Raw genomic sequence first — 12,500 nt, 5'->3', positions numbered from 1 at the left:
GCCAGGCAGCGCACGGCGCCCCCCGACGGCGACTTGAGCGACTGCGCCCGGCGGGGGAGGGTGTGGGCGGAGCCGGGCGGCACGAGGGACACGCCCGAGGACCTGGGGGCGTGGTCGGGCGGGGCTTGGGGGGCCTTGGCGGTCTTGGCCGACACCACGGTGTTGAGGCTGACGCAGTCGGACGAGTCGGGCTCGGGGGGCCCCCCCACCGTCTCGCGGGAGGGGGAGGAGCTCATGGAGCTGATGCCGCTGGTGGTGGTGTCCGTGTTGAAGCTCTGGCTGCGGCTCTTGAACTGAGTCCCGCCCCCGACCCCGCCCACGTTGCCGCCGTCGCCCCCCGCCAGGCGCTCCCGGCTGCTCTGCTCCGCCCGGCCTGGGGGCTCTACGAGCCCCAGCCCCGGGCCCCCGCCCACGCCGCGGCCCAGCCGGCCGTCCGCCAGCTGCTCCTCAGAGCCGCCCCCCCGCGTCCCCACGAAGGAGGTCTCCAGGCTGACGGGGGGGCTCCTCTGCATCCGCCCGTTGAACACGGCGGCGAACACGTCGCCCTGGGGGGGGCTGTAGACGGACGGCTCCGTCACCGTCCGGTGGCGCCGCGCCCCCCCCTTCAGCTCGGTGGGGGTGCGGCAGCCCGCCGGCGTCTTGGGGTCGCTGGCGGAGCGCAGCTTCTTGCTGGGGAGGGACAGCGAGTTGAGGAAGCGGGCGCGGACGAAGCGGGTGGAGGCCAGCAGCGTGAAGGGGCCGCGCTCCTTCACCGCCTTGGGGTGCAGGTAGAAGGGGGGGTCGTCCGGCTCCAGGGCGTCCAGACGCTCGTCGTCCAGGATGTACACGTCTGTGGGGAGAGCAGAGGGTGAGGGGGGGCGTAGGGGCGGGGCACGGGGGCGGGGCGCGTCTTACTCGGTTGCGACTCGCTCTCGCTGTTGTGGCGCGACCCGGTGGACTCAGAGTACAGACTGAGCGTGCTCGGCACCGACGACAGCTCCGAGGGGGGGGCCGGCTCCACCTCGTCGGGCGTGACGGGCCACAGCGTGCGGCGGCTGTGGCGCACGGCGTCCCACCCCAGCGCCTTCAGCACCTCGCACCCCTGCCTCGTCTTCGCCACCACGCCCAGGACGTAGACACAGGTGCTGGGGAGGGCAGACAGGTTAGAGCGGCAGGACGGGGCCCCCAGGGCCAACGCCAACTAAGGGCGGGGCAGGGGCGGAGCTTACCCTCGGATCGACAGCACCTCGCAGTGCTGCGCCAGCGCCAGGATGTCGGGGATGACGTTCTCCTCCTGCAGGAGGTTCAGCCCCCAGTTGGAGGAGCCGATGTTCCCCTGCAGGAACCACAGCGTTAGCACTAGCATTAACCTTAGCATTAGCATCAAGCTAGCAGGAGCCACACCCACCAGAGCCCAGAGGGCGGCCTTCAGCTGCTTGATGCCCTCCCAGGTGTCCAGCATCGGGGAGCGGACCGTGTAGCTGAGGTCTGGGACCACGCTCTGCAGACAGATGCATGTGACCGTTAGCGACCGTTAGCGACCGTTAGCGACCGTTAGCGACCGTTAGCGACCGTTAGCAGGTGGGCGTGGCCTCACCTGAGCCTCCAGCAGGTGGCAGCCCGTCTTGTCGTGGACCAGCTGCCCATACAGGTGCACCGGCAGGTAGACGTTTGGTCTTTGTAACCTGGACACACAGGCAGGGGGGTGGGGGGGTCAGACGGGTTCCGTGGCGGCCCCCCAGAGCCACGCCCTCTCACCTTTGGTTGCTGCGGCGGACATAGTTGTCCCCGTCCACCGGCTTGCGGTAGGTGGTCAGAGCCTCGTTCAGCTGCTCCTCGATCAGCTCCACGTACTTGTAGTTGTACTCCTGCAAGCAGGGGGTGTGAGACCGGGGTGGGGGGCAGAACCCAAGACCCCGCCCCACTGTATCCCCCTCAGCCCCGCCCCCGGGAGGCGGGGCTGAGGAGGACACAGTGGGGAGCTTCAGGGAGGAGCATCAGGGGGGAGCTTCAGGGGGTTCCCCGTCTGCGGCCTCTGCTGGACCGACCCGCTCTGAGTCAGGTTGACCTCTGACCTCCAGAGGACAGAGTGTCCCTGGGGGTGTCCCTGACGGACCTGGGGGGTCGTACCTTCTGCCAGCGGTCCAGCTGCTTGCTGACGTAGCCCCTCTCGTTGAGGTAGGAGAAGCCTTTGGGGATGGACAGGAACCTGCAGACAGGGAGGTGGGGGTGAGGTGGGCGGGGCTGAGGTGGGCGGGGCCACGGCACCCCACACGGGGGCCCCGGCTCCTACCTGAGCAGCAGCAGGAGACCCTTGTCTCCCAGGTGGGACAGCGCCGGCTTCAGCTGGATGAGGGCGTGGAGGTTGGCCTGAGGACCAGGAGACGGGGGTCAGAGGGAAGGGGTCACATGAGCGCTCCAGGACGGGGGGGCGGGGCTCACCTTGTCCTCACAGGCCTCGTCCAGGATGTCCAGCGCCTCCATGGAGACGGTCTTGCTGTGGTCGTGCAGCTGGGTGACCAGGAGCTCCATCCCCCAGGAGCTGAAGAACTCCACGCCGGCCCGCAGGAGCACCCGCAGGTGTTTGGTGGCGTACAGGCGGCACGGCTGGGGGGGGACAAGGGGGTTAGTGACGACCCCCCACAGGAGGAGAGCAGCCCGCCGCAGGAGGCTTACGTCGGTAGCAGCAGTGAGGATCTTGGACAGGATGACCCGGGCCAGACCGTCCCGGCTGTAGTCCAGCGTGGAGACGGCCAGCTTCAGCACCGCGTCCTGGTTCTTCACCGCGCTGAGGCTCAGCAGGCTGCAGAGGGGGGGGGTTAGAGCGGGTCCGGGCTCCCACCGGACCCCCGACCCTAACCATAACCCCCCGACCCTAACCATGACCATGACCCCACCCCCAGGCCCCATGTGCTCTTCGTAGCTCCTTTCAAGGAACTAGGTGTTTTCCTAACCCCCCTAACCCCAGCCCAGCGTTGCCCCCCCATACCCACCACTGGAACAGGCCACACTTCTCCAGCAGCTTGACGCCCTGGGGGTGGGCGGACAGCGTCCCCAGGAACAGGAAGTAGTGCTGACTCAGCGTGGACAGCAGCCCGTTGCTCTGGAGACAGCGCTCCGGCTTCAGGCCGCAGGACGACGACAGCCAGGAGACCAGGTCCTTCACCAGCTCCTCCAGGTAGCCCTGCCCCTCCTGCACACAGCCCGTGGTCAGAGGCCCCGCCCACAACCCTCAGAGGAAGCCCCGCCCACAGCGGCAGGGGGGGGTCACGTGGGCTCACCTCGTCAGAGTCCATCAGGAACTCCACGAACTGGCAGCCCACCACGGTCAGCTGCCGCGCCCTGGGGTGGTCCAGAACCAGACCCCCGTACAGCTGGCTGCTGGGCTTGTAGAAGTACAGCAGCCGGCGCACCAACCTGGGGGGGGGCAGGGGCAGGGCCAGTGCCGGGGGGTGGGTCAGAACGGGTGGGGTCAGAACGGGTGGGGTCAGAACGGGTGGGGTCAGAACGGGTGGGGTCAGAACGGGTGGGGTCAGAACGGGTGGGGTCAGAACGGGTGGGGTCAGAACGGGTGGGGTCTCACCTGTGCATCTGCTCGTCTTTGTTGTTCCTGAGGTTGACGTTGGGCCACTGGGACAGAGAACAGGACAGTTCGGTTAGGCTGGGGGTCACCGGTGACCCAGGGCGACACCAGTGACCCCGGGAGGCCTCCCGGGGTCACCCTCTGACCCGACCCGGCCCCTGCCCGGGGGGGACCCACCTTCAGGATGGTGGCGATCAGCAGCCAGTTCCACTCCAGGTTGTGCTTGTGGTGGAGGACGTGACTGTCTCTGAGGTTCGTCATCAGGGCCTCCTCCGTGTCCTGCAGGAGACACGGTCAGACGGCGCCCCCTGCTGACCACTCAGCATAACCGCTTAGCATCGCAGGAGAACCGGACCCCCCCGGGCCTCTGTGAGCCCCCGGGCAGACTCGGGTCTCCTGGATGCAGCGGACCCAGCAGGGCGTGGTGCTGTGGGGGGGCGGGGCTGACCTTGATGACGTAGATGTCCCGGTGGGCGCGGCAGTGGGACTCGCGGCGGCTGTGGGCCCCCCCCCTGCGGACGATGTGGTCCAGGTAGAGGCTGTGGGGCTTCAGCCCCTTCTTCTTCTTCTCGTGGAAGCGCTTCAGGTTGTTGACCGCCGCACTCGCCCGCCTGGGGGGGGGGGGGGGACAGAGGTCACGACCTTCAGACCGGCTGCTCCCGGAGGGCACCGGAGCACTCTGGGGGGTCAGGGGGGGTACTCACAGTCGCTTCTGCTGCGGGATGTCGAACGAGGCGGCCATGTTGATGAGGGTGGGGAGACAGTGGAGGTGGTGGCTGTGGGAGTGGGGGAGGATGGTGTTCGCCTGGGGGGAGAACACACAGTGAGGGGACACACGACTCCACCGGGGGAGGGGGGGGGCACACACTGGGGGGGCTCTGGGTGGCGTTACCATGTGCAGGAGTTCCCCCAGCAGGATGGTGGCTCTGACCGCCAGCTGGTCGTCAGTGCTGGTCACCACCTCCACCAGGCCCTGGGGGGGGGGGGGAGGATGAACAGCAGCTCCACATAACCCCCACACACGTACCCCCACACAACCCCCCACGCCGTAGCCAAACCCCCCCGCTCACCTCCAACAGCCCACTGGTGATGAAGGCCGACAGCACAAAGGCCAGGTAGTTGTCCATCAGGTCGGGTCTGGGGGGGCACAACCGGGTCAGCAGCGGCTAGCGGCTAGTTAATGCTAGCTGATGCTAGCTGTTAGCCGCGCGTGATGACATCATCTCACCTGGAGCGCGCCCGGTGGGGGAGGATGACTTTGGCCTCAGCAGCAACAAAACCGTCATTGAGTCTCCAGGTGTCCTGGAACCGGCCAGGGTCTGAGGAGGGGGGGGGGGTCAGGGGGGGTCACCGGGTCAGAACCAGTCAGACGGTCACTCACCCACACTCAGCAGAGCCTCTGTGAAGTCTTGGGTCACGACGGGGGGGGGCAGCCTGAAGATCTCGTACAGAACCTCCAGTAGGCCTTTCTGTGGGGGGGGGCAACGGGTCAGAACACCTGAACCGCTCCAGGTTCTCTTGGCCCCTCCCAGCAGGTACCGATGCTGGTCTGGGGGGGGTCCGTACTCACCCTGACTTCCGTATTTGGTATGCAGAGTAAGCCCACCAGTGACTGTATCCCAGAATTCCCGGCTCTGCACAGGTTGATGATGCCTGGACAGAGAGCAGCGCATGAGGCGGAGCCACAGCCTCACAACCAATCAGGAGCCGCGGCTCTTACCCGACCAGGAGCGGAACGCCGCCACGATCGCCATCCTGCTGGACAGGAAACGGGCCTCCCTGTCCTCCCTGGGGAGGGACAGGGTTAACACACACACATAAAACACACACAAAGACACACACACACACACACACACACACTCACACACACACACACACACACACACACTCACACACACACACACACACACACACACACTCACACACACTCACACACACACACTCACACACACTCACACACACACACACACACACTCACTTGAGCTGGCCCTCTGCCGTGTCGGCGTTGTGTCGGTAGTGGAAGTCGGTGAACGGGGCGAGGATTTGCTGCAGAGACGACAGACAGAGGGGGGGTGAGTACAGACAGCAGCACTGGGTCCGACCCCCCCACGGGGCACGGGGCCTACCTCCAGCTCCACGTCCACGCGGACGTACTGGCGTGTGTGGGGGTGGTTGAGCAGGTGCAGCACGGTGGTGATCAGAGCCTCGTTGATGCGGCTCAGCTGGCAGTCGATCACCCCCTTCAGGATGGAGCTCAGACCCCCCCGCCGGGCCACCACCTCAGGGTTCTTCAGGGCTGGGGGGGGACCACAGGGGCTGAGTCACAGCCTGATCACACACACACACACACACACACACACACACACACACACACACACACACACACACACTCACCCAGCTCACACACGATGGCGATGGCGGCGCGGACCATACGGTCCCTCTCCTGCAGGCCGTCGGTTCCCACGGCGATGAGGGCGTTGGCGATGGAGGAGGGGAACAACATGGCGTTAACGGTGATGATCTACAGGAGGAGGAGGAGGGGCCATCAGTCAGGGAGGGGCTGGGGGCGGGGCTGTGTCAACAACGCACCCTGTCTCTGAGTGTGTGTGTTAGTGGGCGTGTGTGTGTGTGTGTGCGGGTGTGTGAGAGCAGGTTTTGATGGCGCCGCAGCAGCAGAGCGTGTCTGGCCCACACCAGAGAGGTTCTGGGGGCTCCTGGGGGGGCTCACCTTCCGGACCAGCCTCAGCGCCTGCGTCCTCTCGCCCTCATTGCTCTGCTGGATGTCGATGCATCTGAGGACGACACACACACACACACACACACACCCGTCAGCAGGACAGGGGCTCTGAACAGGAAGCTGACACTTGCTGGGGGGTCGTGAGGTCACCCACCTGGCCACCAGGTAGTCCACGCGGAGCCTGAGGACCTTCTGCAGGACGCTGGTGTCTCTGATCAGGTACCGGAGGGAGCGCAGCCCCGCCGCACGCACCTCCTTGGCCTCGTTGAGGAGCGCCAGTCGCAGACTGGGGGGCGGGGAGACACAGTCAGTCGCACATCCACGTGACGCGCGAGGGGCCCGGCCCCCTCAGGACCCAGGGAGCAGGACCGGGATGGAGCTGAACTTACCAGATGATGATCTCTTCGTACGAGAAGCCGAAGTTGTCCTCCCGGTGGCTGACGCTGCAGAGCAGCTGGAACACAGAGCATCCGTCAGCCGCTGCCACGGCAACGCTTCACCGCTGCCACGGCAACGCTTCACCGCTGCCACGGCAACGGAACAGCCGCTGCCATGGCAACGCAACATGAGCTGCTGCCACGGCAACGCATCAGCCGCTGCCACAGCAACGCAATCGGCTGCCGCCACGGCAACAGAACGTCAGCATCACGGTCGCCACGCTTCACACGAGTCCTGAGGAGAACGCAGACAGGAACAGACCCCCCAGCAGACACAACGAGGGAGGGGGGAGAAAGAGGCTGCAAAACAATAACATGACTCAGCGTTTTCTACACGCTGGAGGCTCATTGGTTCAAGGAATGTTTTGGCCTGTGTTCCGTCAGGAACCAATAGGAGTCCAGAACCGTCTGACGGGGCCTGAAGGTCTGTTCTGATAGAACCCCAGCACCGCTGCAGGACAGGTGTGTGTTCCACCTGTGTCTCACACACACACACGCTGATAGAACCTCCACACTCATGTGTGTGTGTGTGTGTGTGTGTGTGTGTGTGTGTGTGTGTGTGTGAGGCCTGCATTCCTGATAACGGGGGACAAATACTTCACAACAATCACACACAACACAGATCACACCTCCTGGGGTCACACCCACCTCCCTCCTAAGGTCCTCCTCCTCATCAAATCAACTGGACCCCCCAGCCCCACCTGCACCCCCCAGCCCCACCTGAGCTACAGATCACCCGAGTCCAGCTGGCTTCAGTGACACCAACCTGGAAGCTCCTCATTCACCCCCCAATCAGAAACAGGTGGGGCGTCAGAGGGGGGCGGGACCCAACAGAGGGGGGGGTACTCAGAGGGGGCGTGGCCTGTGAGTCTCTTCGGGGGCCCCCACACCCTCCAGACTCACCTTGATGAAGTTGTTGAGGTGGCCCAGCTTGCGCATGTTGCTGACTCCGTGGGGTTTGGCCACATTCTGGAGGATCTCACGGAAGTTCTCTGAAGGCTCTGCAGAGACACAAACAGAAAGTATCCAGCAGGAGCCCCCCCCTGTTGTCACAACAGCAGCCGTTGAACCGCGGAGGACGTGTTGCAGGAAGGAGGTGGCCGGTCCGACTGAGGGAGTGTGTGCAGTCCAAACACGGGTCAGCTGGGCCCCGGCCCCCAGGAGACGTCCCACCATGAGAACGTTCCTCCACCAGGTCCACGTGGAGGAGAACACTGGAACGCTTTCTAGAGGAGCTTCAGGATTAACTTCAGAATCTAACTACTTAAAAGCAGGAGAAACAGTCTGGAGACTGTCTGTCCAGGAGAACATCGACTCCTACTGGAATGACAATGAAATCAACATTTGTTTGTGACTCCAGGCAGAAGATCAGGAGGTTCTCCTCTGAGGATCAGGAGGTTCTCCTCTGAGGATCAGGAGGTTCTCCTCTGAGGATCAGGAGGTTCTCCTCTTCTTTGAGTCCCCCAGCAGGTTAAACAGCTGACAGAACTTTTCAGAAGAACCTCCGGGCTTCGTGAGGTTCGACCTTTGACCCCAGCCGCCATCACGTCCCACCGGGAGCAGGAACCACTACCCCTCAGCTGATCCATCCTCCGTCCGGTTCTCTGACCCCACTGGACCCGAACGAACCGGCGTCTGGGTCCAGAGACGGAGCCGGTGCGCGACACCCGGAGCTAGCTGCTAGCCGCCCCGCTAACAGGCTGGGGGCCCGGCGCCTCCGGCCGGTACCGGTCCGGTGAATCTCGACACCACTGCAGCGTCACGGCGGTTAGCCGCGGCAGCTAGCTAGCGCTAACCGGCTAGTTAGTTAGCTAGCAATGCTACCGTCTCGGCGCTAGCCGCGCTAGCGCAGCTAGCGGTGTTAGTAGGAGAAACACCGGGCGAACGCGACCGAGTGACGGGCGTGACGTGACGACTGCCGGGCGGGCCGCCTGGTGTGGGCCCCCCGGGGCCGCCGGCCGCGGGCGGCTCCTCTTCCCCGGGACAATCACCGCTGTGGGGGGATGACGGCTCGGCTTACCTCTGCTCAGGTCCAGCGGTACGTTCTCCTCCCCGCTGTCGTTCCGCCCTGTCACACACACACACCACGGACACGGTGAGGGCCCGCGGCTCGGTCACCCCACAACACGACACCCGCAGCGGGCGGAACCCCGCCGGAGCCGCCGCCACCCACCCGCGTTTGCAGGCTTACCTCGCATCCGAAGACTACGAATAGGACGGCCGCGGAAGCTGGCCGCCATGTTTCCAGGAACATACACAACACCGGAAACTTCGCGGAGTCTCGCGAGAGTACAGACAACGGAGTTTGTGAAGACATCCCGCGGCAGACCTGAGATCAGTTCGACCTCCTGGAGTCTGCCGCGGGGCCGCAAGGGGGCGGGGCAGAGCTGACCTGGAGTCAGCCTGACGGGCTGCGTGGAAACGGCTATTAATAGAGACGGAGAGGGACCGGAAATAGAATTAAAAGAACAAAACACGATCTGTGACGACACAGATTCAAAAAACAAGCACGAGAAAGGAAATGCATCACACACACACACACACACACACACACACACACACACACACACACACACACACACACACACACTCACTCTGAGTGGACCACCAGGTTTATTTGTCCTTGTTTTTACTGTTTGTGCCCCCCCCACCCAAAGGGGGCACTATAGTCTCAAGAACATTCCCATCAGGCCTTCACTCAGTTTATTTACTTGTTTATTTTAATTTGTTGACAGCCAGCTTCCACACAAACACACATTTATTTTCGTCACACATTAAACTTCTTTATTCAGTCACCCGACAGTCCAGCTCCTCTTCATCAGGGTCTGCTCCTCTTCATCAGGGTCTGCTCCTCTTCATCAGGGTCTGCTCCTCTTCATCAGGGTCTGCTCCTCTTCATCAGGGTCTGCTCCTCTTCATCAGGTCAGTGAGGCTGCAGACAGGAGAGCATCGATGTCCTGGATGGTTCTGGACGTTCTCTGGAGAACGTCAGCGATGAAGTCCTCCTCCGGCACCTCAGGGCCCCCTGCTGGGCCGATTCCTGCCCCTGCAGGTTCCCCCCCTCTCAGCAGGTGGTTGTTCTCCAGCAGAACTGATCCAGGACGTTAAGGAGCACGCTCCTCTTCCTCAGCTCGGTACCGACTGACCCACAGACTGGAACCAGTACCAGAACCGGTCCACGAGCCGGGGGGTTAAAGTCTGAGGGACTTTATTATTATGGGTTGTTTTAATGTCCTGTAGTATTTACAGTAGTACTGACGTTACTGTAGTATTTACAGTAGTACTGACATTACTGTAGTATTTACAGTAGTACTGACATTACTGTAGTATTTACAGTAGTACTGACATTACTGTAGTATTTACAGTAGTACTGACATTACTGTAGTATTTACAGTAGTACTGACGTTACTGTAGTATTTACAGAAGTACTGACGTTACTGTAGTATTTACAGTAGTACTGACATTACTGTAGTATTTACAGTAGTACTGACATTACTGTAGTATTTACAGTAGTACTGACATTACTGTAGTATTTACAGTAGTACTGACATTACTGTAGTATTTACAGTAGTACTGACGTTACTGTAGTATTTACAGTAGTACTGACGTTACTGTAGTATTTACAGTAGTACTGACGTTACTGTAGTATTTACAGTAGTACTGACATTACTGTAGTATTTACAGTAGTACTGACATTACTGTAGTATTTACAGTAGTACTGACGTTACTGTAGTATTTACAGTAGTACTGACATTACTGTAGTACAGTAGTACTGACATTACTGTAGTATTTACAGTAGTACTGACGTTACTGTAGTATTTACAGTAGTACTGACGTTACTGTAGTATTTACAGTAGTACTGACATTACTGTAGTATTTACAGTAGTACTGACGTTACTGTAGTATTTACAGTAGTACTGACGTTACTGTAGTATTTACAGTAGTACTGACATTACTGTAGTATTTACAGTAGTAATGACGTTACTGTAGTATTTACAGTAGTAATGACGTTACTGTAGTATTTACAGTAGTACTGACATTACTGTAGTATTTACAGTAGTACTGACATTACTGTAGTATTTAGAGTAGTACTGACATTACTGTAGTATTTAGAGTAGTACTGACATTACTGTAGTATTTACAGTAGTAATGACATTACTGTAGTATTTACAGTAGTAATGACATTACTGTAGTATTTACAGTAGTACTGACATTACTGTGGTCGTGTGGGCGGGGCCTACTGGACCCTCCCAGTCAGACTAACTGATCAGTGATTTTAGTTCTTGGTCCATCAGATATAGAAAATGTTTTTATATCATTTTCTTATGTAGAATGAAAAGTAACCCCCCCCAGAGGGTCGTTTGGTAACGGGGTCAGGCTCAGAGGGCGTGGCCTCCTCTTACTGGTTTAAGGATACAGGTGAAACGTCGGATCTTCTCCAGCTCTGCAGCGACGACGCCCGACCTGCACCAGAACAGCATTAGCAGGGCGACGTAGGGGGGCTCCAGCCTTTAAACATTAACGGGGTGACGTTGGGGGGGGCTCCAGCCTTTAAACATTAACGGGGTGACGTTGGGGGGGGCTCCAGCCTTTAAACATTAACGGGGTGACGTTGGGGGGGCTCCAGCCTTTAAACATTAACGGGGTGACGTTGGGGGGGGCTCCAGCCTTTAAACATTAACGGGGTGACGTTGGGGGGGGCTCCAGCCTTTAAACATTAACGGGGTGACGTTGGGGGGGGCTCCAGCCTTTAAACATTAACGGGGTGACGTTGGGGGGGCTCCAGCCTTTAAACATTAACGGGGTGACGTTGGGGGGGGCTCCAGCCTTTAAACATTAACGGGGTGACGTTGGGGGGGGCTCCAGCCTTTAAACATTAACGGGGTGACGTTGGGGGGGGCTCCAGCCTTTAAACATTAACGGGGTGACGTTGGGGGGGCTCCAGCCTTTAAACATTAACGGGGTGACGTTGGGGGGGGCTCCAGCCTTTAAACATTAACGGGGTGACGTTGGGGGGGGCTCCAGCCTTTAAACATTAACGGGGTGACGTTGGGGGGGGCTCCAGCCTTTAAACATTAACGGGGTGACGTTGGGGGGGGCTCCAGCCTTTAAACATTAACGGGGTGACGTTGGGGGGGGCTCCAGCCTTTAAACATTAACGGGGTGACGTTGGGGGGGGCTCCAGCCTTTAAACATTAACGGGGTGACGTTGGGGGGGGCTCCAGCCTTTAAACATTAACGGGGTGACGTTGGGGGGGGCTCCAGCCTTTAAACATTAACGGGGTGACGTTGGGGGGGGCTCCAGCCTTTAAACATTAACGGGGTGACGTTGGGGGGCCCCAGTCTTTAGGGCACAGGAACAGGAACTCACCGGTGGTTCGTCTGCTGGACCCTGGACCGCTGCTCCGGTGACCCGCTGGCTTCAGGTGGGGGGGATTCACACGACGACCCGACCTGGAAACAAGTCAGACATCAGAAGAGCTGGAGACAACAGGAGGTCAAAGGTCACCGCGTTCCGATTGGCTGACCTCTTGTAAGCAGCTGGGATTGGCTGAGAGATTCAGGGACCGCTGGGCCCCCAGGTAACAGGACAGGAGCCTGGAGAGAAGATCAATACAGATAATCAATCCATAGATCTATCAGTCAATCAAACGATCAATCAATCCATTGATCAGTCAATCTAGTGATTCATCAGTCCATCAGTTATTCTGTCTACATGTATAGATTACATGTGTCCACACACACACACACACCCACTTACACA

At 60.1% G+C, this 12,500-nt stretch overlaps 2 protein-coding genes across 7 annotated transcripts in view; both read right to left on the bottom strand.

Annotated features, from left to right (window-relative positions):
* LOC137592163 (rapamycin-insensitive companion of mTOR-like) overlaps window positions 1-8,999 on the bottom strand; it is a 14,348-nt gene extending 5,349 nt beyond the window's left edge. For 2 of the 5 annotated variants that reach the window (XM_068310107.1, XM_068310109.1), the window contains exons 1-30: window positions 8,928-8,999; window positions 7,640-8,804; window positions 6,689-6,753; window positions 6,454-6,585; window positions 6,291-6,354; window positions 5,957-6,083; window positions 5,689-5,858; window positions 5,541-5,608; window positions 5,283-5,350; window positions 5,133-5,215; window positions 4,944-5,031; window positions 4,791-4,881; window positions 4,633-4,699; window positions 4,455-4,535; window positions 4,267-4,367; window positions 4,011-4,173; window positions 3,740-3,841; window positions 3,563-3,609; window positions 3,261-3,396; window positions 2,973-3,172; window positions 2,656-2,782; window positions 2,422-2,586; window positions 2,273-2,349; window positions 2,110-2,188; window positions 1,738-1,847; window positions 1,577-1,664; window positions 1,388-1,480; window positions 1,209-1,315; window positions 895-1,124; window positions 1-829 (exon numbers count right to left, since the gene is read on the bottom strand). The exon at window positions 1-829 is cut by the window's left edge and continues 192 nt beyond it. In XM_068310107.1, coding sequence (XP_068166208.1) covers window positions 1-829; window positions 895-1,124; window positions 1,209-1,315; window positions 1,388-1,480; window positions 1,577-1,664; window positions 1,738-1,847; window positions 2,110-2,188; window positions 2,273-2,349; window positions 2,422-2,586; window positions 2,656-2,782; window positions 2,973-3,172; window positions 3,261-3,396; window positions 3,563-3,609; window positions 3,740-3,841; window positions 4,011-4,173; window positions 4,267-4,367; window positions 4,455-4,535; window positions 4,633-4,699; window positions 4,791-4,881; window positions 4,944-5,031; window positions 5,133-5,215; window positions 5,283-5,350; window positions 5,541-5,608; window positions 5,689-5,858; window positions 5,957-6,083; window positions 6,291-6,354; window positions 6,454-6,585; window positions 6,689-6,753; window positions 7,640-7,912 — 4,031 coding nt within the window. In that variant the 5' untranslated portion in view covers window positions 7,913-8,804; window positions 8,928-8,999. Of the gene's footprint in view, window positions 830-894; window positions 1,125-1,208; window positions 1,481-1,576; window positions 1,665-1,737; window positions 1,848-2,109; window positions 2,189-2,272; window positions 2,350-2,421; window positions 2,587-2,655; window positions 2,783-2,972; window positions 3,173-3,260; window positions 3,397-3,562; window positions 3,610-3,739; window positions 3,842-4,010; window positions 4,174-4,266; window positions 4,368-4,454; window positions 4,536-4,632; window positions 4,700-4,790; window positions 4,882-4,943; window positions 5,032-5,132; window positions 5,216-5,282; window positions 5,351-5,540; window positions 5,609-5,688; window positions 5,859-5,956; window positions 6,084-6,290; window positions 6,355-6,453; window positions 6,586-6,688; window positions 6,754-7,639; window positions 8,805-8,927 lie in introns of all 5 variants that reach the window. The other 3 variants (XM_068310110.1, XM_068310111.1, XM_068310108.1) reach the window with 3 other exon arrangements.
* A 456-nt stretch (window positions 9,000-9,455) lies between these two features.
* The window catches only part of c3h5orf34 (chromosome 3 C5orf34 homolog), a 6,182-nt gene continuing 3,137 nt past the window's right edge, over window positions 9,456-12,500 (bottom strand). For both annotated transcript variants that reach the window (XM_068311403.1, XM_068311404.1), the window contains 4 exons: window positions 12,265-12,334; window positions 12,108-12,190; window positions 11,154-11,200; window positions 9,456-9,827 (listed from right to left, as the gene is read on the bottom strand). In XM_068311403.1, the coding sequence (XP_068167504.1) occupies window positions 9,655-9,827; window positions 11,154-11,200; window positions 12,108-12,190; window positions 12,265-12,334 (373 nt within the window). In that variant the 3' untranslated portion in view covers window positions 9,456-9,654. The remainder of the gene's footprint in view (window positions 9,828-11,153; window positions 11,201-12,107; window positions 12,191-12,264; window positions 12,335-12,500) is intronic.

This window comes from Antennarius striatus, chromosome 3 (genome assembly GCF_040054535.1).
Source record: "Antennarius striatus isolate MH-2024 chromosome 3, ASM4005453v1, whole genome shotgun sequence".
NCBI classification, from domain to species: domain Eukaryota; kingdom Metazoa; phylum Chordata; class Actinopteri; order Lophiiformes; family Antennariidae; genus Antennarius; species Antennarius striatus.
This window is presented reverse-complemented; position numbering and strand designations above follow the sequence as displayed.